Source organism: Oncorhynchus tshawytscha, linkage group LG11 (assembly GCF_018296145.1).
Source record: "Oncorhynchus tshawytscha isolate Ot180627B linkage group LG11, Otsh_v2.0, whole genome shotgun sequence".
Lineage (NCBI taxonomy): Eukaryota > Metazoa > Chordata > Actinopteri > Salmoniformes > Salmonidae > Oncorhynchus > Oncorhynchus tshawytscha.
The window spans coordinates 53,929,466-53,955,597 of NC_056439.1; the positions used below are offsets into that span (position 1 = coordinate 53,929,466).

At 45.8% G+C, this 26,132-nt stretch overlaps 1 protein-coding gene across 2 annotated transcripts in view; it reads right to left on the bottom strand.

Annotated features, from left to right (window-relative positions):
* psen1 (presenilin 1) overlaps positions 1-26,132 on the bottom strand; it is a 40,565-nt gene that overhangs the window by 11,848 nt on the left and 2,585 nt on the right. For both annotated transcript variants that reach the window (XM_042330363.1, XM_042330362.1), the window contains exons 2-9: positions 21,260-21,341; positions 14,113-14,396; positions 12,763-12,904; positions 8,493-8,560; positions 7,891-8,111; positions 4,973-5,071; positions 1,691-1,795; positions 1,172-1,351 (exon numbers count right to left, since the gene is read on the bottom strand). In XM_042330363.1, the coding sequence (XP_042186297.1) occupies positions 1,172-1,351; positions 1,691-1,795; positions 4,973-5,071; positions 7,891-8,111; positions 8,493-8,560; positions 12,763-12,904; positions 14,113-14,396; positions 21,260-21,295 (1,135 nt within the window). In that variant the 5' untranslated portion in view covers positions 21,296-21,341. The remainder of the gene's footprint in view (positions 1-1,171; positions 1,352-1,690; positions 1,796-4,972; positions 5,072-7,890; positions 8,112-8,492; positions 8,561-12,762; positions 12,905-14,112; positions 14,397-21,259; positions 21,342-26,132) is intronic.

Below are 26,132 nucleotides of genomic sequence, written 5' to 3' on the forward strand. Positions count from 1 at the left end.
TACCCCCTGTATATTGACTCAGTACTGGTACCCCCTGTATATCGACTCAGTACTGGTACCCCCTGTATATCGACTCAGTACTGGTACCCCTGTATATTGACTCAGTACTGGTACCCCCTGTATATCGACTCAGTACTGGTACCCCCTGTATATCGACTCAGTACTGGTACCCCCTGTATATTGACTCAGTTATCATTACTCATAGGTGTATTTATTCCTTGTGTTATAGAAAAATCAATTTTTTTCTCTGCAATTTTGGGAAGGGCGTAAGTAAGCATTTTGTTGTTATGCCGGGGGGTACGCTACACCGTTATTAAAATCCTAACTTCACTGAGCCTCACATTTAAACGACAGTCTTTGACTCTCTACGATCTGGCACACACTACCAATATTCTGATATGGTGTAATTAGCTAGAACAGACTGTATCTCAAAGCTGCCTCCTAAAATTGTTCACTCACGCTTGCCATACAGTTTACATTTTTCCCCAACATGTTGAATTGAATAACATGTAGGTTGAGTTATTAAAGGACTGGTGAACTTCAGAGCTGTAAAGATGTTTACACTTTGGTTAAAAAGGCAAGTAGAAACACATACTAGTAGTCGTCATGGCTCCTGCTGGAGAGTCCACACGTTCCGGGCGATGTGAAACAACGTTGTCATGACACTGGCTTCTTCTCTGCCGAGCTCTCATTGGCTACTGCTGATGACCGTTCTCAAAGCTAGTCGTTGCACTTCTCACACTTCAACAGCATCGCAGATTTTGTGCCGGTCATTTTAATTAATTAATTATTATTATTATTTTTTTTTAAATATCAGGACATCGGACTGCTCAGAGATGGGATCGGTAGTCCTCAGATTGCGTCTCTGGACCGCTCACATTAAACGAGCGTTGGTAACGGCCGTGCGCCCTGATTAGGAAACGACATGGCGATTGTTTTACGAAATGGCACAGGGATTGTTTTAACGAAATGGCACGGGGATTGTTTTAACGAAATGGCACAGGGATTGTTTTAACGAAATGGCACAGGGATTGTTTTAACGAAATGGCAAGGGGATTGTTTTAACGAAATGGCACAGGGATTGTTTTAACGAAATGGCATGGGGATTGTTTTAACGAAACGTGACAAATACAATTGTATTTTTTTTATTACTGTTCAGTTCTGTACTCACTCTCCTCGTCATCATCGTCCATTACGGGTGGTCTGGCAGAGGGGAGTTGTTGGATCTCCCGTCGGGTCTCGTCTGTGGACTGAAGGGGTCCCAGCTGATGCTCCTGATGCCCCATCCAGTTAGGGGTGAACCCTCCGTCATCCTCCGGGGGGCTGAGAGGGGCCGGGCCTAGAGCCAGGGCTGGGGGGGGAGCATGGAGAAGTCAAATATTATACATGAAGGGGCGGTGAGCCCAGGGCTAGATAGGGCTGCTGCAGGGGCGGGAGAGAAGAACCCGACGAGAAGAATTCAGATGTTCTTAAAAACCACTGGAGATGCCATAGAAAGAGGCATGTGTTGGTGTTCAATTGTGGCCTAGAGATGGAGGAGCTGCTGATGGGAGGGTAGAAAATAATTATGATATTACAAAAACACTTAAGAAAATAATCATCATTTTGGGGTGCAAGCGAGGCCAGGGCCTAAAGGAGGCCAAAGGAGAAGGTAGAGAGGAATTTAAACGACCAGACACTACAGACTCACATTGACTCTCAACCTGAGTGATGGGGGCCTCTGTTGAGTTCTTCCTGGTCATTGGTCTGTGTCCGAGGCCAGTGTCTGCCATGTTGACCAGCCACACCATGGTCGCTGGGGAGGGAGAGACAGGATGGTACAGTAGACATTACATTACTCGGGAGCTATGGGCATTCATGTTTAAGGCAAACAACAACAACAACATCTTAACTGTATACCAGATTCACTGCCTGTCTGAAAGCATGTGCTAGCTAGTGAAAACATATAGCATAGATAATACTAACAGGCAACACATGAGTTTCCAATCAATACCATATCATAATACCATATCCATCAACATATCATAATACCATACCATAATACCATATCATAATACCATATCATAATACCATATCCATCAACATATCATAATACCATATCATAATACCATATCCATCAACCCGCTACCTAGCTAGCCATTTCACATCAGATACACCAGCTTAATCTCAGGAGTTGATAGGCTTGAAGTCATAAACAGCTGCTGGCAAACGCAGTAAAGTGCTGTTTGAATGAATGCTTACGAGCCTGCTGCTGCCTACCACCGCTCAGTCAGACGGCTCTATCAAATCATAGACTTCATTATAACATAATAACACACAGAAATACGAGCCGTAGGTCTTTAATATGGTCAAATCCGGAAACTATCATCTCTAAAACAAGACGTTTATTCTTTCAGTGAAATACGGAACATGACCACTATCGAACTGGGCCTGTCACCTGGGCCTGTCACCTGGGCCTGTCACCTGGGCCGGTCACCTGGGCCGGTCACCTGGGCCGGTCACCTGGGCCGGTCACCTGGGCCTGTCACCTGGGCCGGTCACCTGGGCCTGTCACCTGGGCCTGTCACCTGGGCCTGTCACCTGGGCCTGTCACCTGGGCCTGTCACCTGGGCCTGTCACCTGGCCTGTCACTTGGGCCAGTGGTGGGTTTTCCAGTCCTGTGGGCACGCTCCACCTCAATCTTCCTGTGGTTCATCTTCAATTTCTCAGAGATCATTTCCCTCACTTTGTCCTCAGACTCCATCCTGGTCTCATGTGGAGATTCTGCAGTTCCATCCACAACCATGTTGTTCCGCCTTCATGGATAAATCTCGAGGGACAATCATTGTTATCATGGATTCACACAGAACTGATGTCCTCTCTCAATGACTTACAGATTGCTGTCATCTTACCGTTCTCCTGTTTCAACTCACCGAGCTGACCCCGGGAGAACTGCAAACTGTTCTTCAGGTCCTGGACCTCTCTGGTCGGGACGTTCATTCTTTTATTAGTTGAGTCCAGCAGTATTTGAACAAAACACTCATTTTCTTATTGTTGAAACAACTGCTTGGAGAAATATTTTTGTGTTCTCCTGTGATAGAGAGACACCACGGTCCTCAACGGCACTCCCACCGGCTTTAGTCTTTGTCATGGTAGCTAGCAGCATAGGTTACGTTGTTACTCCTCACAGTTCCAGACAGGGCAGGTCATAGGATACATTGTTGTTTTTCAAATCAGCAGGGATCTGGACAGCCACAAACCCGGAACAATCCACGGTCCCGGCCACAATGGCTAAACATGTCGCAGGCTGCGTTCAAGGCTACGCCAAAAATCTCCTCAGACCCGGCCTTGGTCAGCATGATCACTGGACAGAGTATTGCAGTCCCCAGCAACTGATGCCAACGGCGTCACGGGATCCAAACTAAAATGTTAGCTAGCTAATAAGAAACTTTCCAACACACTTTTATTAACAAAAAACTTTCCAAAACAACAAACCGAGCTCTCCAAACCGAGCTCTCCAAACCGAGCTCTCCTGAAAAACAGCCCCAGACCATGTTTCCTCCACCAAATTCTACAGTTGGCACAATGCAGTTGTGCAGGTAGCATTCTCTTGGAATCCGTCAAACCCAGATTCGTCCGTCGGACTGCCAGATGGTGACGCGTGATTCATCACTCCAGACAACGTGTTTCCACTGCTCCAGAGTCCAATGTTGATGAGCTTTACACCACTCCAGCCGACGCTTGGCATTACACATGGTGATCTGAGGCTCGTGTGCGGCTGCTCGGCCACGGAAACCCAATTTATGAAGCTCCTGACTAACAGTTATTGTACTAGCGTTGCTTCCAGAGGCAGTTTGTAACTCAGTAGAGAGTGTTACAACCGAGGACAGACAATATTTATGCGCTACGCACTTCAGCACTCGACGGTCCCGTTCTGTGAGCTTGTGTGGTCTACCACTTCTCGGCTGAGCCGTTGTTGCTCCTAGACATTTCCACTTCACAGTAACGGCCCTTACAGTTGACCGGGGCAGCTCTAGCAGGGCAGAAATTGGATATACTAACTTGTTGGAAAGGTGACATCCTATGACGGTGCCATGTTGAAAGTCACTTCTTCAGTAAGGGCCATTCTACTGCCAATGTTTGTCCATGGAGATTGCATGGCTGTGTGCTCGATTTTCTAACCCCCGTCAGCAACAGGTTTGGCCGAAATAGCAGAATTCTCTCATTTGAAGGGGTGTCCACATACTTTTGTATATATAGTGTACTCCATAAATGTTTTTAAACTGGAACCGGTTGGGGATCTTCAGACGACTCGTGAGCCGTCCTAGAGCAAAACTACTCACATGTACGTTTTAGTGAGGGTCTCACCTTTCCACAGAGGGGTCATGTTAGAGTGGAGGCCAAATTGTTCGGGTTGCTACAGACAGAAGGTGGCAGAAGAGGCTGTACAAACTTCAGACGAGTCTTGTGACGCTTTTGTGGGGGTCTTAGAGCAAAACGGAGAACACCATCGTGTTTGTGAGAGTGATCTTTCCATAATAGTATGTAGGCCAAACCGTTTGTGAGATCCCGAAAATCACATTTCACCGCAGATGTAGGAAGGGCGACATTAAACTGACAGGGATTTCTTTATGCTAATAAAGTTTCTGCGGGGGGCTCGAACATCAACTCATGGATCGTGTGCAATTCAGAGGGTGAATAGGCAAGAAAAAATATATAAGTGCCTTTGAACGGGGGTATGGTAGTAGGTGCCAGGCGCACCGGTTTGAGTCAAGAACTGCAACGCTGCTGGGTTTTTCCAAACAACCGTTTCCTGTGTGTATCAACAACGGTCCACCACCCAAAGGACATCCAGCCAAACTGACACAATCATAGCTTTCACCTGGTCAGTCTACGCCATGGAAACACCAGGTGTTCCTAATGTTTTGTCCACTCTGTGTATATGTAATACAGGTTACAGGTGTTGATGTACGAGGGGTGACGTGCGTCTTACAGGAGTAGATGAGAGCAGGGAAGATGGGTTCGTTCCTCTCCTGAGCTGTCTCCACTAGGATACGTAGAGGACCTTTGGGGCAGAGCACTGCTAGCAGATCTATGGAGGGAGAAACAGGGTCGTATTCATTAGGGCACCTCTAGCAGATCTATAGAGGGAGAAACAGGGTCGTATTCATTAGGGCACCTCTAGCAGATCTATGGAGGGAGAAACAGGGTCGTATTCATTAGGGCACCTCTAGCAGATCTATGGAGGGAGAAACAGGGTCGTATTCATTAGGGCACCTCTAGCAGATCTATGGAGGGAGAAACAGGGGTCGTATTCATTAGGGCACCTCTAGCAGATCTATGGAGAGAGAAACAGGGGTCGTATTCATTAGGGCACCTCTAGCAGATCTATGGAGGGAGAAACAGGGGTCGTATTCATTAGGGCACCTCTAGCAGATCTATGGAGGGAGAAACAGGGTCGTATTCATTAGGGCACCTCTAGCAGATCTATGGAGGGAGAAACAGGGTCGTATTCATTAGGGCACCTCTAGCAGATCTATGGAGGGAGAAACAGGGTCGTATTCATTAGGGCACCTCTAGCAGATCTATGGAGGGAGAAACAGGGGTCGTATTCATTAGGGCACCTCTAGCAGATCTATGGAGGGAGAAACAGGGTTGTATTCATTAGGGCACCTCTAGCAGATCTATGGAGGGAGAAACAGGGTCGTATTCATTAGGGCACCTCTAGCAGATCTATGGAGGGAGAAACAGGGTCGTATTCATTAGGGCACCTCTAGCAGATCTATGGAGGGAGAAACAGGGTCGTATTCATTAGGGCACCTCTAGCAGATCTATGGAGGGAGAAACAGGGTCGTATTCATTAGGGCACCTCTAGCAGATCTATGGAGGGAGAAACAGGGGTCGTATTCATTAGGGCACCTCTAGCAGATCTATGGAGGGAGAAACAGGGGTCGTATTCATTAGGGCACCTCTAGCAGATCTATGGAGGGAGAAACAGGGTCGTATTCATTAGGGCACCTCTAGCAGATCTATGGAGGGAGAAACAGGGTCGTATTCATTAGGGCACCTCTAGCAGATCTATGGAGGGAGAAACAGGGTCGTATTCATTAGGGCACCTCTAGCAGATCTATGGAGGGAGAAACAGGGGTCGTATTCATTAGGGCACCTCTAGCAGATCTATGGAGGGAGAAACAGGGTCGTATTCATTAGGGCACCTCTAGCAGATCTATGGAGGGAGAAACAGGGTCGTATTCATTAGGGCACCTCTAGCAGATCTATGGAGGGAGAAACAGGGTCGTATTCATTAGGGCACCTCTAGCAGATCTATGGAGGGAGAAACAGGGTCGTATTCATTAGGGCACCTCTAGCAGATCTATGGAGGGAGAAACAGGGTCGTATTCATTAGGGCACCTCTAGCAGATCTATGGAGGGAGAAACAGGGTCGTATTCATTAGGGCACCTCTAGCAGATCTATGGAGGGAGAAACAGGGTCGTATTCATTAGGGCACCTCTAGCAGATCTATGGAGGGAGAAACAGGGTCGTATTCATTAGGTCACCTCTAGCAGATCTATGGAGGGAGAAACAGGGGTGTATTCATTAGGGCACCTCGTGGCAAAATGTTTTGTAACAGAAAGTGTAAACAGGCATTTGTTATTGTACAGTTCAGATAACACACTGAAACAAGGAGAAGCTTTCTTCCATTTGGTGCCTAATGAATATGACGCAGAGCTTTGAGTCAGGATAGAATAGTGTTGGAGACAGAACAGAGGGTGCTTTGAGAGAGAGAGACCTAGTAGAAATGTTAAAGAATGTCTGAGACTGACTGGGTGTAAACTCTTTATCAACACCAACTAAAGGGAGAACACAGATGGAATCAGGACAAATAGTGTTGGACCCAAAACACAAGGCTCTTTGGGACCGAGACCAAGTAAAAATATTTAATCTGATTTAAAGACATTTCTGAGGCTGGGTGGGTGAAAACTCTGACCACCAGCACTGTTACCCCCAATAAACTAAACCAAAACGAACCACTGTTACCCCCAACAAACCAAACCTAAACAGACCACTGTTACCCTCAACAAACCAAACCCAAACGCCCTATATAATTCCCTATATAGTGCACTACTATAGACCAGAGCCCTATTCCCTATATAGTGCACTACTTTAGACCAGAGCCCTATTCCCTATATAGTGCACTACTATACACCAGAGCCCTATTCCCTATATAGTGCACTACTTTAGACCAGAGCCCTATTCCCTATATAGTGCACTACTATAGACCAGAGCCCTATTCCCTATATAGTGCACTACTTTAGACCAGACTTCTATGGGAATAGGGGGCCATTTGGGAGAACGTTCGGGAAGGGGCAGCTTTAAGAGGAAATCTGGTCCTATCTAAGGTTGTCTAAATTAAGAATGTCTTAACCTCAGCTGTCATGACTTTCTCTACCCCCCCTCCTACTTCCTGTCTCAGATGGGTGTTTCCTGTTTGTCGACCAGTCAGATCCTTCCTTTCAACAACAACAACGGTCAGGAAATCTAGTTGCTGCCCTGAGTCTCGTCTGAAGAGGACTTGAGATCGATAGAGAGCAGTAAAACAAATAGAGCAACTAGAGAGATAGGTCATCTTCACAAAGAGAAAGATGGGAGGGGCTGTGTCCCTATCTCCTTTGTCCTGAAGTGTACACTCATTCACTACATTCCACATGTCTAAAACTATTGTATCGGTAGAGGCATGGGCTAGAGGGAGTTTCCACCATGTTTCTTAGACCAGTCTTTTCCTTTCGAGTCAAAGAAGGGAAGTGAACATGTGTACACTTTGGGCAGAAGGAGAGATAATTGGGGCCGTGGCTACAGTCTCACAGTGAGAGACCTGTATGCAAGCCAAAGACTCAAGCAGGAAGTCTCACCATAGACAGATATAACGGCCAGGATGAGCCAGGCAGTCCACTCAGGAAGGTACTTGATGAAGACCAGAGCCATGAGAGCAGAGATCATGATGAGGTAGGCCTGCTGCAGACGGAGAGGCCCCTTCCAGTGGATACAGATCATCCCTACCACCCCGAAGTTCCAGACGATCACAGCCAAGGTGATCCAGTCCATCGCCACGTTGTACGTCTTGAACACTTCTCTGGGGGAGGACAAGAGTGAGCCTGTTACGTTTAGGAGTACAGAGGACAGAGGGCGGCAGGGTAGCCGAGTGGTTAGAGCGTTGGACTAGTAACCGGAAGGTTGCAAGTTCAAATCCCCGAGCTGACAAGGTAAAAATCTGTCGTTCTGCCCCTGAACAAGGCAGTTAACCCACTGTTCCCCTGAACAAGGCAGTTAACCCACTGTTCCTAGGCCGTCATTGAAAACTGACTTGCCTAGTTAAATAAAGGTTAAAAAAATATTTATATATATATTTTTTTTTTAATCTGCCCAGTCACACAGCAGATTCACCGATGACTTGAAATATATGTGATTGAAAAGAGAGAGAGAGAATAAGATATCGAAGAATGAAGGGACTCACTTGAGGTATATGAAGGAGAAGAAGAACAGGAGGAGTAGAGAGGAGAGGAACAGCCAGCCTTGGATCACCTGAAGGGACACACAGAGATCAATAACAGCCAACTGTCTGTATAACATGTTCGGCATGTCACTGTATCTAGACACACAGGAGAGGACTGGGTAAGAGATGCTACAGCGATGAGTGATACCAGGCTTGTGTTCATCAGCCAACAAGTGGAAGAAAACAGACTGAAAAAGGGACGACTTCCTGGACTTGTCCATCAAGTTATGAACGTTATGATACGTTGGTTGCAAACTGATTTACTTTGTGTGCCCTAATGAAAACGACCCTAATGGCATTGTCAGAGCAGCATCTCTTACCCTGCAGCATCTCTTACCCTGTAGCATCTCTTACCCTGTAGCAGCGGTACTTGTATAGCATCTCTTACCCTGTAGCATCTCTTACCCTGTAGCAGCGGTACTTGTATAGCATCTCTTACCCTGTAGCATCTCTTACCCTGTAGCAGTGGTACTTGTATAGCATCTCTTACCCTGTAGCAGCGGTACTTGTATAGCATCTCTTACCCTGTAGCATCTCTTACCCTGTAGCAGTGGTACTTGTATAGCATCTCTTACCCTGTAGCATCTCTTACCCTGCAGCATCTCTTACCCTGCAGCATCTCTTATCCTGTAGCATCTCTTAACCTGTAGCATCTCTTAACCTGTAGCATCTCTTACCCTGCAGCATCTCTTACCCTGCAGCATCTCTTACCCTGCAGCAGCGGTACTTGTATAGCATCTCTTACCCTGCAGCATCTCTTACCCTGTAGCATCTCTTACCCTGTAGCATCTCTTACCCCCTGTAGCATCTCTTACCCTGTAGCATCTCTTACCCCCTGTAGCATCTCTTACCCTGCAGCATCTCTTACCCTGCAGCATCTCTTACCCTGCAGCATCTCTTAACCTGTAGCATCTCTTACCCTGTAGCATCTCTTACCCTGTAGCATCTCTTACCCTGTAGCATCTCTTACCCTGCAGCATCTCTTACCCTGCAGCATCTCTTACCCTGCAGCATCTCTTAACCTGTAGCATCTCTTACCCTGTAGCATCTCTTACCCTGTAGCATCTCTTACCCTGCAGCATCTCTTACCCTGCAGCATCTCTTACCCTGTAGCATCTCTTACCCTGCAGCATCTCTTACCCTGCAGCATCTCTTACCCTGTAGCATCTCTTACCCTGTAGCATCTCTTACCCTGTAGCATCTCTTACCCTGTAGCATCTCTTACCCTGTAGCATCTCTTACCCTGTAGCATCTCTTACCCTCTGTAGCATCTCTTACCCTGTAGCAGTGGTACTTGTATAGCATCTCTTACCCTGTAGCAGTGGTACTTGTATAGCATCTCTTACCCTGTAGCATCTCTTACCCTGTAGCATCTCTTACCCTGTAGCAGCGGTACTTGTATAGCATCTCTTACCCTGTAGCAGCGGTACTTGTATAGCATCTCTTAACCTGTAGCATCTCTTACCCTGTAGCATCTCTTACCCTGTAGCATCTCTTACCCCCTGTAGCATCTCTTACCCTGTAGCATCTCTTACCCTGTAGCATCTCTTACCCTGTTGCAGCATCTCTTACCCTGTAGCATCTCTTACCCTGTAGAAGCGGTACTTGTGTAGCATCTCTTACCCCCTGTAGCATCTCTTACCCTGTAGCATCTCTTACCCTGTAGCATCTCTTACCCTGTAGCATCTCTTACCCTGTAGCATCTCTTACCCTGTAGCAGCGGTACTTGTATAGCATCTCTTAACCTGTAGCATCTCTTACCCTGTAGCATCTCTTACCCTGTAGCATCTCTTACCCCCTGTAGCATCTCTTACCCTGTAGCATCTCTTACCCTGTAGCATCTCTTACCCCCTGTAGCATCTCTTACCCTGTAGCATCTCTTACCCTGTTGCAGCATCTCTTACCCTGCAGCATCTCTTACCCTGCAGCATCTCTTACCCTGTAGCATCTCTTACCCTGTTGCAGCATCTCTTACCCTGTACCATCTCTTAACCTGTAGCATCTCTTAACCTGTAGCATCTCTTAACCTGTAGCATCTCTTACCCTGCAGCATCTCTTACCCTGCAGCATCTCTTACCCTGCAGCAGCGGTACTTGTATAGCATCTCTTACCCTGCAGCATCTCTTACCCTGTAGCATCTCTTACCCTGCAGCATCTCTTACCCTGCAGCATCTCTTACCCTGCAGCATCTCTTAACCTGTAGCATCTCTTACCCTGTAGCATCTCTTACCCTGTACCATCTCTTACCCTGCAGCAGCGGTACTTGTATAGCATCTCTTACCCTGCAGCATCTCTTACCCTGTAGCATCTCTTACCCTGCAGCATCTCTTACCCTGCAGCATCTCTTACCCTGCAGCATCTCTTAACCTGTAGCATCTCTTACCCTGTAGCATCTCTTACCCTGTAGCATCTCTTACCCTGTAGCATCTCTTACCCTGCAGCATCTCTTACCCTGCAGCATCTCTTACCCTGCAGCATCTCTTAACCTGTAGCATCTCTTACCCTGTAGCATCTCTTACCCTGCAGCATCTCTTACCCTGCAGCATCTCTTACCCTGTAGCATCTCTTACCCTGCAGCATCTCTTACCCTGCAGCATCTCTTACCCTGTAGCATCTCTTACCCTGTAGCATCTCTTACCCTGTAGCATCTCTTACCCTGTAGCATCTCTTACCCTGTAGCATCTCTTACCCTCTGTAGCATCTCTTACCCTGTAGCAGTGGTACTTGTATAGCATCTCTTACCCTGTAGCAGTGGTACTTGTATAGCATCTCTTACCCTGTAGCATCTCTTACCCTGTAGCATCTCTTACCCTGTAGCAGCGGTACTTGTATAGCATCTCTTACCCTGTAGCAGCGGTACTTGTATAGCATCTCTTAACCTGTAGCATCTCTTACCCTGTAGCATCTCTTACCCTGTAGCATCTCTTACCCTGTAGCATCTCTTACCCTGCAGCATCTCTTACCCTGCAGCATCTCTTACCCTGTAGCATCTCTTACCCTGCAGCATCTCTTACCCTGCAGCATCTCTTACCCTGTAGCATCTCTTACCCTGTAGCATCTCTTACCCTGTAGCATCTCTTACCCTGTAGCATCTCTTACCCTGTAGCATCTCTTACCCTGTAGCATCTCTTACCCTCTGTAGCATCTCTTACCCTGTAGCAGTGGTACTTGTATAGCATCTCTTACCCTGTAGCAGTGGTACTTGTATAGCATCTCTTACCCTGTAGCATCTCTTACCCTGTAGCATCTCTTACCCTGTAGCAGCGGTACTTGTATAGCATCTCTTACCCTGTAGCAGCGGTACTTGTATAGCATCTCTTAACCTGTAGCATCTCTTACCCTGTAGCATCTCTTACCCTGTAGCATCTCTTACCCCCTGTAGCATCTCTTACCCTGTAGCATCTCTTACCCTGTAGCATCTCTTACCCTGTTGCAGCATCTCTTACCCTGTAGCATCTCTTACCCTGTAGCAGCGGTACTTGTGTAGCATCTCTTACCCCCTGTAGCATCTCTTACCCTGTAGCATCTCTTACCCTGTAGCATCTCTTACCCTGTAGCATCTCTTACCCTGTAGCATCTCTTACCCTGTAGCAGCGGTACTTGTATAGCATCTCTTACCCTGTAGCAGCGGTACTTGTATAGCATCTCTTAACCTGTAGCATCTCTTACCCTGTAGCATCTCTTACCCTGTAGCATCTCTTACCCCTGTAGCATCTCTTACCCTGTAGCATCTCTTACCCTGTAGCATCTCTTACCCCCTGTAGCATCTCTTACCCTGTAGCATCTCTTACCCTGTTGCAGCATCTCTTACCCTGCAGCATCTCTTACCCTGCAGCATCTCTTACCCTGTAGCATCTCTTACCCTGTTGCAGCATCTCTTACCCTGTACCATCTCTTACCCTGTAGCATCTCTTACCCTGTTGCAGCATCTCTTACCCTGCAGCATCTCTTACCCTGTAGCATCTCTTACCCTGTTGCAGCATCTCTTACCCTGTACCATCTCTTACCCTGTAGCATCTCTTACCCTGTTGCAGCATCTCTTACCCTGTACCATCTCTTACCCTGTACCATCTCTTACCCTGTAGCATCTCTTACCCTGCAGCATCTCTTACCCTGTACCATCTCTTACCCTGTACCATCTCTTACCCTGCAGCATCTCTTAACCTGTAGCATCTCTTAACCTGTAGCATCTCTTACCCTGTAGCATCTCTTACCCTGTAGCATCTCTTACCCTGTAGCAGCGGTACTTGTATAGCAGCACCAGAACCATGGTCATGACTATGATGACACTGATCATGATGGTGGCGTTGAGGACTGAGTTGAGGGCTCGCTGCCCTATTGTGTCTGTGTCCTCGGGGAACGGGGTGTATATCCTGGGAAACATATCACATGTCAGACAGGTATCAACATCCTGGACAACTCATAACAGAAGATTACACTCATCACATTGAACTCATCACATTAGATAATTTCAGAATATGTTAGTGTCAGACAACCATCAGAAATACTCAAGCACCATCCTTTGTAAATCCTCACTTTGCTGCTATTGTTATTATAATAATATTGTCTGCGTTTCCAGCTGCTTGATTATCTTGTCTGTGTTTCTCCAGCTGCTTGATTATCTTGGCTGTGTTTCCAACTGATTAATGATGAACAGCCCATAGGTAAACAAACTGAACAATGTATCTTCTTCGTTAGCAGGCCAGCCACATTTCCTGTACTTCTGTTAGTAAATACTGTGTGCTGATATTTCGTCATCAAGGTGTTGTGTGTCGTATTATCGCCATCTAGTGGCTCTGCTAGTCAACTGCATCAACAACCCTAACCCCCAGAGACATCCTGGAGCCTCGTCTCAGGGTTCCAACAACCCTAACCCCGGGGACAACATGGAGCCTCGTCTCAGGGTTCCAACAACCCTAACCCCGGGGACAACCTGGAGCCTCGTCTCAGGGTTCCAACAACCCTAACCCCAGAGACAACATGGAGCCTCGTCTCAGGGTTCCAACAACCCTAACCCCGGGGACAACCTGGAGCCTCGTCTCAGGGTTCCAACAACCCTGACCCCGGGGACAACCTGGAGCCTCGTCTCAGGGTTCCAACAACCCTAACCCCGGGGACAACCTGGAGCCTCGTCTCAGGGTTCCAACAACCCTAACCCCGGGGACAACCTGGAGCCTCGTCTCAGGGGTCCAACAACCCTAACCCCAGAGACAACATGAAGCCCCGTCTAAGGGTTCCAACAACCCTAACCCCAGAGACAACCTGGAGCCTCGTCTCAGGGTTCCAACAACCCTAACCCCAGAGACAACCTGGAGCCTCGTCTCAGGGTTCCAACAACCCTAACCCCAGAGACAACATGGAGCCTCGTCTCAGGGTTCCAACAACCCTAACCCCGGGGACAACCTGGAGCCTCGTCTCAGGGTTCCAACAACCCTAACCCCGGGGACAACCTGGAGCCTCGTCTCAGGGTTCCAACAACCCTAACCCCAGAGACAACCTGGAGCCTCGTCTCAGGGTTCCAACAACCCTAACCCCAGAGACAACATGAGGGTTAGGTCGCCAGAACGTCGCCGGTACTTACAGTCTCTGTCCATCGTTCTGGGTGTAGAAGCTGACGGACTTGATGGTTGCCACGACGACCACCATGCAGAGCGTGACAGGGACGAACAGCATGATGACGTGTTTGGCCCCGTACTTCAGCGTCAGCTCCTCATCTTCGTCTTCCTCACTCTCTACCACCTGGGGGGTGCGTTGTGGGGGAGCCTGTCCGTTCTGTTCCGCCCCACCCCCTCCACCCCTGGACCGCACCCCCGTCACCCCAGGCTCAGGGTGCTGGTTCTGGGTTGGTACTGGAGCCTCAGTCACCTGGAGGAGGAACAGAAGGGGACATAAATACACACCTCTATGGTCAGTCTGCAGAAGAAGGAAACATTTATATTTATATTATAGTCATTTAGCAGACTCTCTGATCCACTACAGTAGTGAGTCATTTAACAGACTCTCTGATCCACTACAGTAGTGAGTCATTTAGCAGACTCTCTGATCCACTACAGTAGTGAGTCATTTAGCAGACTCTCTGATCCACTACAGTAGTGAGTCATTTAACAGACTCTCTGATCCACTACAGTAGTGAGTCATTTAACAGACTCTCTGATCCACTACAGTAGTGAGTCATTTAACAGACTCTCTGATCCACTACAGTAGTGAGTCATTTAACAGACTCTCTGATCCACTACAGTAGTGAGTCATTTAGCAGACTCTCTGATCCACTACAGTAGTGAGTCATTTAACAGACTCTCTGATCCACTACAGTAGTGAGTCATTTAACAGACTCTCTGATCCACTACAGTAGTGAGTCATTTAGCAGACTCTCTGATCCACTACAGTAGTGAGTCATTTAGCAGACACTCTGATCCACTACAGTAGTGAGTCATTTAGCAGACTCTCTGATCCACTACAGTAGTGAGTCATTTAGCAGACTCTCTGATCCACTACAGTAGTGAGTCATTTAACAGACTCTCTGATCCACTACAGTAGTGAGTCATTTAACAGACTCTCTGATCCACTACAGTAGTGAGTCATTTAACAGACTCTCTGATCCACTACAGTAGTGAGTCATTTAACAGACTCTCTGATCCACTACAGTAGTGAGTCATTTAGCAGACTCTCTGATCCACTACAGTAGTGAGTCATTTAGCAGACTCTCTGATCCACTACAGTAGTGAGTCATTTAGCAGACTATCTGATCCACTACAGTAGTGAGTCATTTAACAGACTCTCTGATCCACTACAGTAGTGAGTCATTTAACAGACTCTCTGATCCACTACAGTAGTGAGTCATTTAACAGACTCTCTGATCCACTACAGTAGTGAGTCATTTAGCAGACTCTCTGATCCACTACAGTAGTGAGTCATTTAGCAGACACTCTGATCCACTACAGTAGTGAGTCATTTAGCAGACTCTCTGATCCACTACAGTAGTGAGTCATTTAGCAGACTCTCTGATCCACTACAGTAGTGAGTCATTTAGCAGACTCTCTGATCCACTACAGTAGTGAGTCATTTAACAGACTCTCTGATCCACTACAGTAGTGAGTCATTTAACAGACTCTCTGATCCACTACAGTAGTGAGTCATTTAGCAGACTCTCTGATCCACTACAGTAGTGAGTCATTTAGCAGACACTCTGATCCACTACAGTAGTGAGTCATTTAGCAGACTCTCTGATCCACTACAGTAGTGAGTCATTTAGCAGACTCTCTGATCCACTACAGTAGTGAGTCATTTAACAGACTCTCTGATCCGCTACAGTAGTGAGTCATTTAGCAGACTCTCTGATCCGCTACAGTAGTGAGTCATTTAGCAGACTCTCTGATCCGCTACAGTAGTGAGTCATTTAGCAGACTCTCTGATCCGCTACAGTAGTGAGTCATTTAGCAGACTCTCTGAGTCACTACAGTAGTGAGTCATTTAACAGACTCTCTGAGCCAGAGCCAATACAGTAGTGAGTCATTTAACAGACTCTCTGAGCCACTACAGTAGTGAGTCATTTAGCAGACTCTCTGATCCACTACAGTAGTGAGTCATTTAACAGACTCTCTGAGCCAGAGCCACTACAGTAGTGAGTCATTTAACAGACTCTCTGATCCAGAGCCACTACAGTAGTGAGTCATTTAACAGACTCTCTGATCCAGAGCCACTACATTAGTGAGTCATTTAACAGACTCTCTGATCCAGAGCCACTACAGTAGTGAGTCATTTAACAGACTCTCTGATCCACTACAGTTGTGAGTCATTTAACAGACTCTCTGATCCAAAGCCACTACAGTAGTGAGTCATTTAACAGACTCTCTGAGCCAGAGCCACTACTGTAGTGAGTCATTTAACAGACTCTCTGAGCCAGAGCCACTACTGCAGTGAGTCATTTAACAGACTCTCTGATCCAGAGCCACTACTGCAGTGAGTCATTTAACAGACTCTCTGAGCCAGAGCCACTACTGTAGTGAGTCATTTAACAGACTCTCTGAGCCAGAGCCACTACAGTAGTGAGTCATTTAACAGACTCTCTGATCCAGAGCCACTACAGTCGTGAGTCATTTAACAGACTCTCTGAGTCAGAGCCACTACTGTAGTGAGTCATTTAACAGACTCTCTGATCCAGAGCCACTACAGTCGTGAGTCATTTAACAGACTCTCTGAGCCAGAGCCACTACTGTAGTGAGTCATTTAACAGACTCTCTGAGCCAGAGCCACTACAGTAGTGAGTCATTTAACAGACTCTCTGAGCCAGAGCCACATACAGGACCAAGTAGGGTTAAGTGCCTTGCTCAAGGGCACAGACTGATTTTTCATTTACTCGGCCAGGGGATTTGAACCAGCAACTTTTCGGGTCACTGGCCCAACAGAACAGCTAGACTACCTACCACCAGAGTGTAAAAGCTTTAAAATGACAAAAATAAACAATTAAGAGATTAAAAAAACAGGAAAAACACACACGGATCAATAGAACTGTAATGTTTCATCTGCACACACACTCCTGTGGGGACAGTCTGCTCTGTATCAGGTGTTACATAAGAACAAGGTTGGTCTATAGCAATAAGAGTTGGTGAGACGGCAATAACAGACCTGGAACCAGGATAAATCTCCTTCACGGGTTAGGGGTTAGGGTTGGGGTTAGGGGTTAAATCTCCTTCACGGAGTCAACAAAGAAAGGGGAGGGATTGAGGAAGGTTAGGGTTAGGGTTGTGGTTAGGGGTTAAATCTCCTTCACGGAGTCAACAAAGAAAGGGGAGGGATTGAGGAAGGTTAGGGTTAGGGTTAGGGTTGAGGGATTGAGGAAGGTTAGGGTTAGGGTTAGGGTTGAGGGATTGAGGAAGGTTAGGGTTAGGGTTGAGGGATTGAGGAAGGTTAGGGTTAGGGTTGAGGGTTTGAGGAAGGTTAGGGTTAGGGTTGAGGGTTGAGGGATTGAGGAAGGTTAGGGTTGAGGAAGGTTAGGGTTAGGGTTGAGGGATTGAGGAAGGTTAGGGTTAGGGTTGAGGAAGGTAGTCACCAATGGTGACATTTACTCCAGTAACAATAACAGTATTACTGTGTCACACTTATCAGGCCAGCCACGTTAGTGAATGCAGAGCCATTTGGACCACCACAGAACTAAAGAGACCACTACAGAACTAAAGACCACCACTGAACTAAATATAACTAAAGAGACCACCACAGAACTAAAGAGACCACCACAGAACTAAAGAGACCACCACAGAACTATATAGAACTAAAGAGACCACCACAGAACTAAAGAGACCACCACAGAACTAAATAGAACTAAAGAGACCACCACAGAACTAAAGACCACCACAGAACTATAGACCACCACAGAATTAAAGACCACCACAGAACTAAAGACCACCACAGAACTAGACCACCACAGAACTATAGACCACCACAGAACTATAGACCACCACAGAACTATAGACCACCACAGAACTAAAGAGACCACCACAGAACTAAAGAGACCACCACAGAACTATAAACCACCACAGAACTATAAACCACCACAGAACTATAGACCACCACAGAACTATAGACCACCACAGAACTAAAGACCACCACAGAACTATAGACCACCACAGAACTAAAGACCACCACAGAACTATAGACCACCACAGAACTAAATAGAACTAAAGAGACCACCACAGAACTAAAGAGACCACCACAGAACTATAAACCACCACAGAACTATAGACCACCACAGAACTAAAGACCACCACAGAACTATAGACCACCACAGAACTAAAGACCACCACAGAACTATAGACCACCACAGAACTAAAGAGACCACCACAGAACTAAAGAGACCACCACAGAACTATAGACCACCACAGAACTATAAACCACCACAGAACTATAGACCACCACAGAACTATAAACCACCACAGAACTATAGACCACCACAGAACTATAGACCACCACAGAACTAAAGACCACCACAGAACTAAAGACCACCACAGAACTATAGGCCACCACAGAACTAAATAGAACTAAAGAGACCACCACAGAACTATAAACCACCACAGAACTATAGACCACCACAGAACTAAAGACCACCACAGAACTAGACCACCACAGAACTATAGACCACCACAGAACTAAAGACCACCACAGAACTAGACCACCACAGAACTATAGACCACCACAGAACTATAGACCACCACAGAACTAAAGACCACCACAGAACTATAGACCACCACAGAACTAAATAGAACTAAAGAGACCACCACAGAACTAAAGAGACCACCACAGAACTATAAACCACCACAGAACTATAGACCACCACAGAACTAAAGACCACCACAGAACTATAGGCCACCACAGAACTATAGGCCACCACAGAACTATAGGCCACCACAGAACTATAGGCCACCACAGAACTATAGGCCACCACAGAACTAAAGACCACCACAGAACTATAGACCACCACAGAACTAAATAGAACTAAAGAGACCACCACAGAACTAAAGAGACCACCACAGAACTATAAACCACCACAGAACTATAGACCACCACAGAACTATAGACCACCACAGAACTAAATAGAACTAAAGAGACCACCACAGAACTAAAGAGACCACCACAGAACTATAAACCACCACAGAACTATAGACCACCACAGAACTATAGACCACCACAGAACTAAAGACCACCACAGAACTAGACCACCACAGAACTATAGACCACCACAGAACTATAGACCACCACAGAACTATAGACCACCACAGAACTAAAGACCACCACAGAACTAAAGACCACCACAGAACTAAATAGAACTAAAGAGACCACCACAGAACTAAAGAGACCACCACAGAACTATAAACCACCACAGAACTATAGACCACCACAGAACTAAAGACCACCACAGAACTAAAGACCACCACAGAACTATAGGCCACCACAGAACTAAATAGAACTAAAGAGACCACCACAGAACTAAAGACCACCACAGAACTAAAGAGACCACCACAGAACTAAAGAGACCACCACAGAACTAAAGAGACCACCACAGAACTAAATAGAACGAAATAGACTAACACAGAACTAAAGAGACCACCACAGAACTAAATAGACCACCACAGAACTAAAATTTCGCGCTACTTGATATTCACTTCCGGATTTGGAGAGCGCTCAGAGCGTTGTAGAACGTCTCTCTGAATGACGTGAGAGTGTTTCTCTCTCTCTTTCTCCAAGGCTGTGGGGACAGACAGGCCCATCTAGGGAGAGTGTTGAGGTGCCAAGGCTGTGGGGACAGACAGGCCCATCTAGGGAGAGTGTCGGGGTGCCAAGGCTTTCAGGACAGACAGGCCCATCTAGGGAGAGTGTTGAGGTGCCAAGGCTGACGGGACAGACAGGACCATCTAGGGAGAGTGTCGGGGTGCCAAGGCTGTGGGGACAGACAGGCCCATCTAGGGAGAGTGTTGAGGTGCCAAGGCTGTGGGGACAGACAGGCCCATCTAGGGAGAGTGTTGAGGTGCCAAGGCTGACGGGACAGACAGGACCATCTAGGGAGAGTGTCGGGGTGCCAAGGCTGTGGGGACAGACAGGCCCATCTAGGGAGAGTGTTGAGGTGCCAAGGCTGTGGGGACAGACAGGCCCATCTAGGGAGAGTGTTGAGGTGCCAAGGCTGTGGGGACAGACAGGCCCATCTAGGGAGAGTGTTGAGGTGCCAAGGCTGTGGGGACAGACAGGCCCATCTAGGGAGAGTGTTGCGGTGCCAAGGCTGTGGGGACAGACAGGCCCATCTAGGGAGAGTGTTGTGGTGCCAAGGCTGTCAGGACAGACAGGCCCATCTAGGGAGAGTGTTGTGGTGCCAAGGCTGTCAGGACAGACAGGCCCATCTAGGGAGAGTGTTGCGGTGCCAAGGCTGTCAGGACAGTTTTGACATGAGCCTTAACTTACTCCTGATCTTCTGAATAAAAACAGGATATGCGATTTCTAAAAAAGGGGGGTTTCCTGGTTGAATAACTTCAATAAATCACCAGGAAGAATTGGCTCCATCGAACCGGTCACAGCCGCTATCCTTCACTGAACGTGTTTATTAAGACCTGAGGCTGAGAAGGCAGGCATGTCAAATAAAATACTATGTTATTGGTCACATGCCCATGTTTAGCAGATGTTATTGGTCACATGCCCATGTTTAGCAGATGTTATTGGTCACATGCCCATGTTTAGCAGATGTTATTGGTCACATGCCCATGTTTAGCAGATGTTATTGGTCACATGCCCATGTTTAGCAGATGTTATTGGTCACATGCCCATGTTTAGCAGATGTTATTGGTCACATGCCCATGTTTAGCAGATGTTATTGCGGGTGTAGCGAAACGCTTGGTGTTTCTAGCTCCAACAGTGCAGTGATATAAACCGTCTTTCATCGGTGTTATTTACATGTTGGCAGTTGAGTGGCTTCGTGGGGTTAAGGGTCAGCAGAGAAACAGCCTAGAAGGACTTTGTCTCCTGTAATGACCAGCCAACACCCTTCAAATCTTCAGGAGCAGAACGAATGACGGCGCGAAAGAGCATGTGAAATATATTCCATAACATATGACTAATGATTTACTTTTTTATTGCAAATGTCACCGCCATGAATGTGCCTTTACTATAGGTTACAATCTGCAAGTGACAAAACACAGACGAGCATTATTTCCTTCTCATAATTCTGCTGTGATTTAGAAGTAACTCACCATGTTGTTCTCGATATCCTCCCCATTGTTGGCCATGGTTGACAGAACAGACTCACATACAAGCCCAGTTGTTCAGGTTGGCCTGGTATAAGAACAGAATCCTGGTTAATACACGCCATATAATAAACAGAACCATATAATAACAGAACCATATAATAACAGAACCATATAATAACAGAACCATATAATAACAGAACCATATAATAACAGAACCATATAATAAACAGAACCATATAATAACAGAACCATATAATAACAGAACCATATAATAACAGAACCATATAATAAACAGAACCATATAATAAACAGAACCACAGCATATAATAAACAGAACCATATAATAACAGAACCATATAATAACAGAACCATATAATAACAGAACCATATAATAACAGAACCATATAATAACAGAACCATATAATAACAGAACCACATAATAACAGAACCACAGCATATAATAACAGAACCACAGCATATAATAACAGAACCACAGCATATAATAACAGAACCACAGCATATAATAACAAAACCATATAATAAACAGAACCATATAATAACAGAACCATATAATAACAGAACCATATAATAAACAGAACCACAGCATATAATAACAGAACCATATAATAACAGAACCACAGCATATAATAAACAGAACCATATAATAAACAGAACCATATAATAACAGAACCACAGCATATAATAAACAGAACCACAGCATATAATAACAGAACCACAGCATATAATAAACAGAACCATATAATAACAGAACCACAGCATATAATAAACAGAACCATATAATAAACAGAACCATATAATAACAGAACCACAGCATATAATAAACAGAACCATATAATAAACAGAACCATATAATAAACAGAACCATATAATAAACAGAACCATATAATAACAGAACCATATAATAAACAAAACCATATAATAAACAGAACCATATAATAACAGAACCACAGCATATAATAAACAGAACCATATAATAACAGATCCACAGCATATAATAAACAGAACCATATAATAAACAGAACCATATAATAAACAGAACCATATAATAACAGAACCATATAATAAACAAAACCATATAATAAACAGAACCATATAATAACAGAACCACAGCATTTAATAACAGAACCATATAATAACAGAACTATATAATAAACAGAACCATATAATAAACAGAACCATATAATAACAGAACCACAGCATATAATAAACAGAACCATATAATAACAGAACCACAGCATATAATAACAGAACCATATAATAAACAGAACCATATAATAACAGAACCACAGCATATAATAAACAGAACCATATAATAACAGAACCACAGCATATAATAACAGAACCATATAATAAACAGAACCATATAATAACAGAACCACAGCATATAATAACAGAACCATATAATAACAGAACCATATAATAACAGAACCATATAATAACAGAACCACATAATAACAGAACCACAGCATATAATAACAGAACCACAGCATATAATAACAGAACCACAGCATATAATAACAGAACCATATAATAACAGAACCATATAATAACAGAACCACAGCATATAATAACAGAACCACAGCATATAATAACAGAACCACAGCATATAATAACAGAACCACAGCATATAATAACAGAACCATATAATAAACAGAACCACAGCATATAATAACAGAACCATATAATAAACAGAACCATATAATAACAGAACCATATAATAAACAGAACCATATAATAACAGAACCATATAATAACAGAACCACAGCATATAATAAACAGAACCATATAATAACAGAACCACAGCATATAATAACAGAACCATATAATAAACAGAACCATATAATAACAGAACCACAGCATATAATAACAGAACCATATAATAAACAGAACCATATAATAACAGAACCATATAATAACAGAACAATATAATAACAGAACCATATAATGGTGTTTTTGGGGCGGCAGGTAGCTTAGTGGTTAGAGCGTTGGGCCAGTAACCGAAAGGTTAATGGATCGAATCCCCGAGCTGGCGGTGGGACACTGTCGATAAAGGGCTTGTAGATAAAGGGCTTAATTGCCAAGATCCTGAAGTATCCCTTTAAGGTTTAGGGTAGGGTTCTTGCAAACATACCGGATAGTTTCCGGAGAGGAAACACGGCACCGACCCGGAGAGGAAGCACGGCACCGACCGGAGAGGATGCACGGCACCGACCGGAGAGGAAGCACGGCACCGACCGGAGAGGAAGCACGGCACCGACCGGAGAGGATGTACGGCACCGACCGGAGAGGATGCACGGCACCGACCGGAGAGGAAGCACGGCACCGACCGGAGAGGAAGCACGGCACCGACCGGAGAGGAAGCACGGCACCGACCGGAGAGGATGCACGGCACCGACCCGGAGAGGATGCACGGCACCGACCCGGAGAGGAAGCACGGCACCGACCCGGAGAGGAAGCACGGCACCGACCCGGAGAGGATGCACGGCACCGACCGGAGAGGAAGCACGGCACCGACCGGAGAGGAAGCACGGCACCGACCGGAGAGGAAGCACGGCACCGACCGGAGAGGAAGCACGGCAGGACGTCATAATAAAAAAAGGCACTCCTTCGATATAAAAAGTTGTTTTTGACTAAAATTAAAACGTGTCAGTTTGCCAATTTCACGAGGTTGTAGTAATAACATGTTCAACTATTTAAGACATTGGCTCCAATCGGGGTTGAACATTTAGATTGAAAAAAGTAACAACTAACATGCTGACTAGATCAGGCACGAGCATGATGATTTTGTCCATCCACACTAGGCGCGATCAGGACACGCAGGATGAAATATCAAAACGAACTCTGAACAAACTATATTAATTTGGGGACATGTCGAAACACATGAAACATTTATTGCAATTTAGCTCGTTAGCTTGCTGTTGCTAGCTAATTTGTCCTGGGATAAACATTGGGTAGTTATTTTACCTGAAATAACCAAGGTCCTCTACTCCGTCAATTAATCCACAGAGAAATGGGCAAACTGAATTTGTTTCTAGTCATCTCTCCTCCTTCAGGCTTCTTCTTCTGTGGTCTTTATATGGCGTTTGGCAACCAACTTTAAGGTGCTTTACCACCACCAACTGGACTGGAGTATGGACCTCAGTTCATCTTTCAATCACCCACGTGGGTATATGCTCCTAAATCCAATGAGGAGATGGGAGAGGCGGGACTTGCAGGGCATCAAGCGTCACAAACAGAACGAAATGGCTATGTTGAGCATCAAAGTGATTATTTGAAACAGGTCCTATATGCTAGATTTAGAAATCCAAACATATATGGGCTTCATGATGTGACTATGGGCTATTTGTGACTTGAGAAAGTTGAAAAACAGCTTGTTCCTTGCCTCAGGCAGCACACGCTGTTCTCTCATCAAGTGATAACATTTTCACCCCATCAGACTATGCCCGAATGTAATCTTGTCTTTACTAATATATCAAATTAGTTTCAATTTAGAAATGGTCCATTATAAAAATGGGCAGGAACTGGGACAGTGGGGGGGGGGGGAATACATGTAATCCATATGAATTGGAATGTTATTTTTCACTCCTGTGGGTAAGCTCCTCCGGTTAGTTAACTCCTGTGGGTAAGCTCCTGCGGTTAGTTCACCCCTGTGGGTAAGCTCCTGTGGGTAAGCTCCTGTGGGTAAGCTCCTCCGGTTAGTTAACTCCTGTGGGTAAGCTCCTGTGGGTAAGCTCCTCCGGTTAGTTAACTCCTGTGGGTAAGCTCCTGCGGTTAGTTCACTCCTGCTGGTAAGCTCCTCCGGTTAGTTCACTCCTGCTGGTAAGCTCCTGCGGTTATTTCACCCCTGCTGGTAAGCTCCTCCGGTTAGTTCACCCCTGCTGGTAAGCTCCTCCGGTTAGTTCACTCCTGCTGGTAAGCTCCTGCGGTTATTTCACCCCTGTGGGTAAGCTCCTCCGGTTAGTTCACCCCTGTGGGTAAGCTCCTGTGGGTAAGCTCCTCCGGTTAGTTCACCCCTGTGGGTAAGCTCCTCCGGTTAGTTCACTCCTGCTGGTAAGCTCCTCCGGTTAGTTCACCCCTGTGGGTAAGCTCCTCCGGTTAGTTCACCCCTGTGGGTAAGCTCCTCCGGTTAGTTCACTCCTGCTGGTAAGCTCCTCCGGTTAGTTCACTCCTGTGGGTAAGCTCCTCCGGTTAGTTCACCCCTGTGGGTAAGCTCCTCCGGTTAGTTCACTCCACACCTCAACCACTGTTTGAGAAGCATGCGGCCTCTTTCTGCAGCGTAACAGCTGATATTCTGCACAAACTCTGTATGCCATGGGCTCTGAGCCAACCCTGTTTCCTGCGGCTAACCATTTGGTTTAATTTGGGAAGTCAAGTTAAATCTGTTCAGGAACATCAATAGTAACATGTTCGCAACAACAACAAAAAACATATATTTCATTTCAACTGTTGACAGCCCGCGTGCTGGAGAAAGGAATGAAGAAGAGAGGTGACGAGGTGGAACCGCATGGTGGTGACACATTCTGTAGCTAGAGGTAATGTTGTAGGCCTATTAGGGAACATTTCAAATGTTCTAATTATTACGAGGCTATTCAAAATCCAATACCAAATCACTAATAATTGTAGGCCAACTGAATGTGTTTAATTTTGGAGTAGAGACTAGAGCATCTGTACCATCTGACATCTTCATTTTGAATTGCCATGCATGATACGCGGGAAGACTATACAGTACATCGTTCTCCTCATTACAAAACCAAGTAATGACTTACAGGTCTTCATGCTCTCTTGAGAATCTGGAAATGGTGTCAGACGGCAGTAGTGAGCGCTCTGAGGTAGAGCCATTCCAGGATAAACTGGG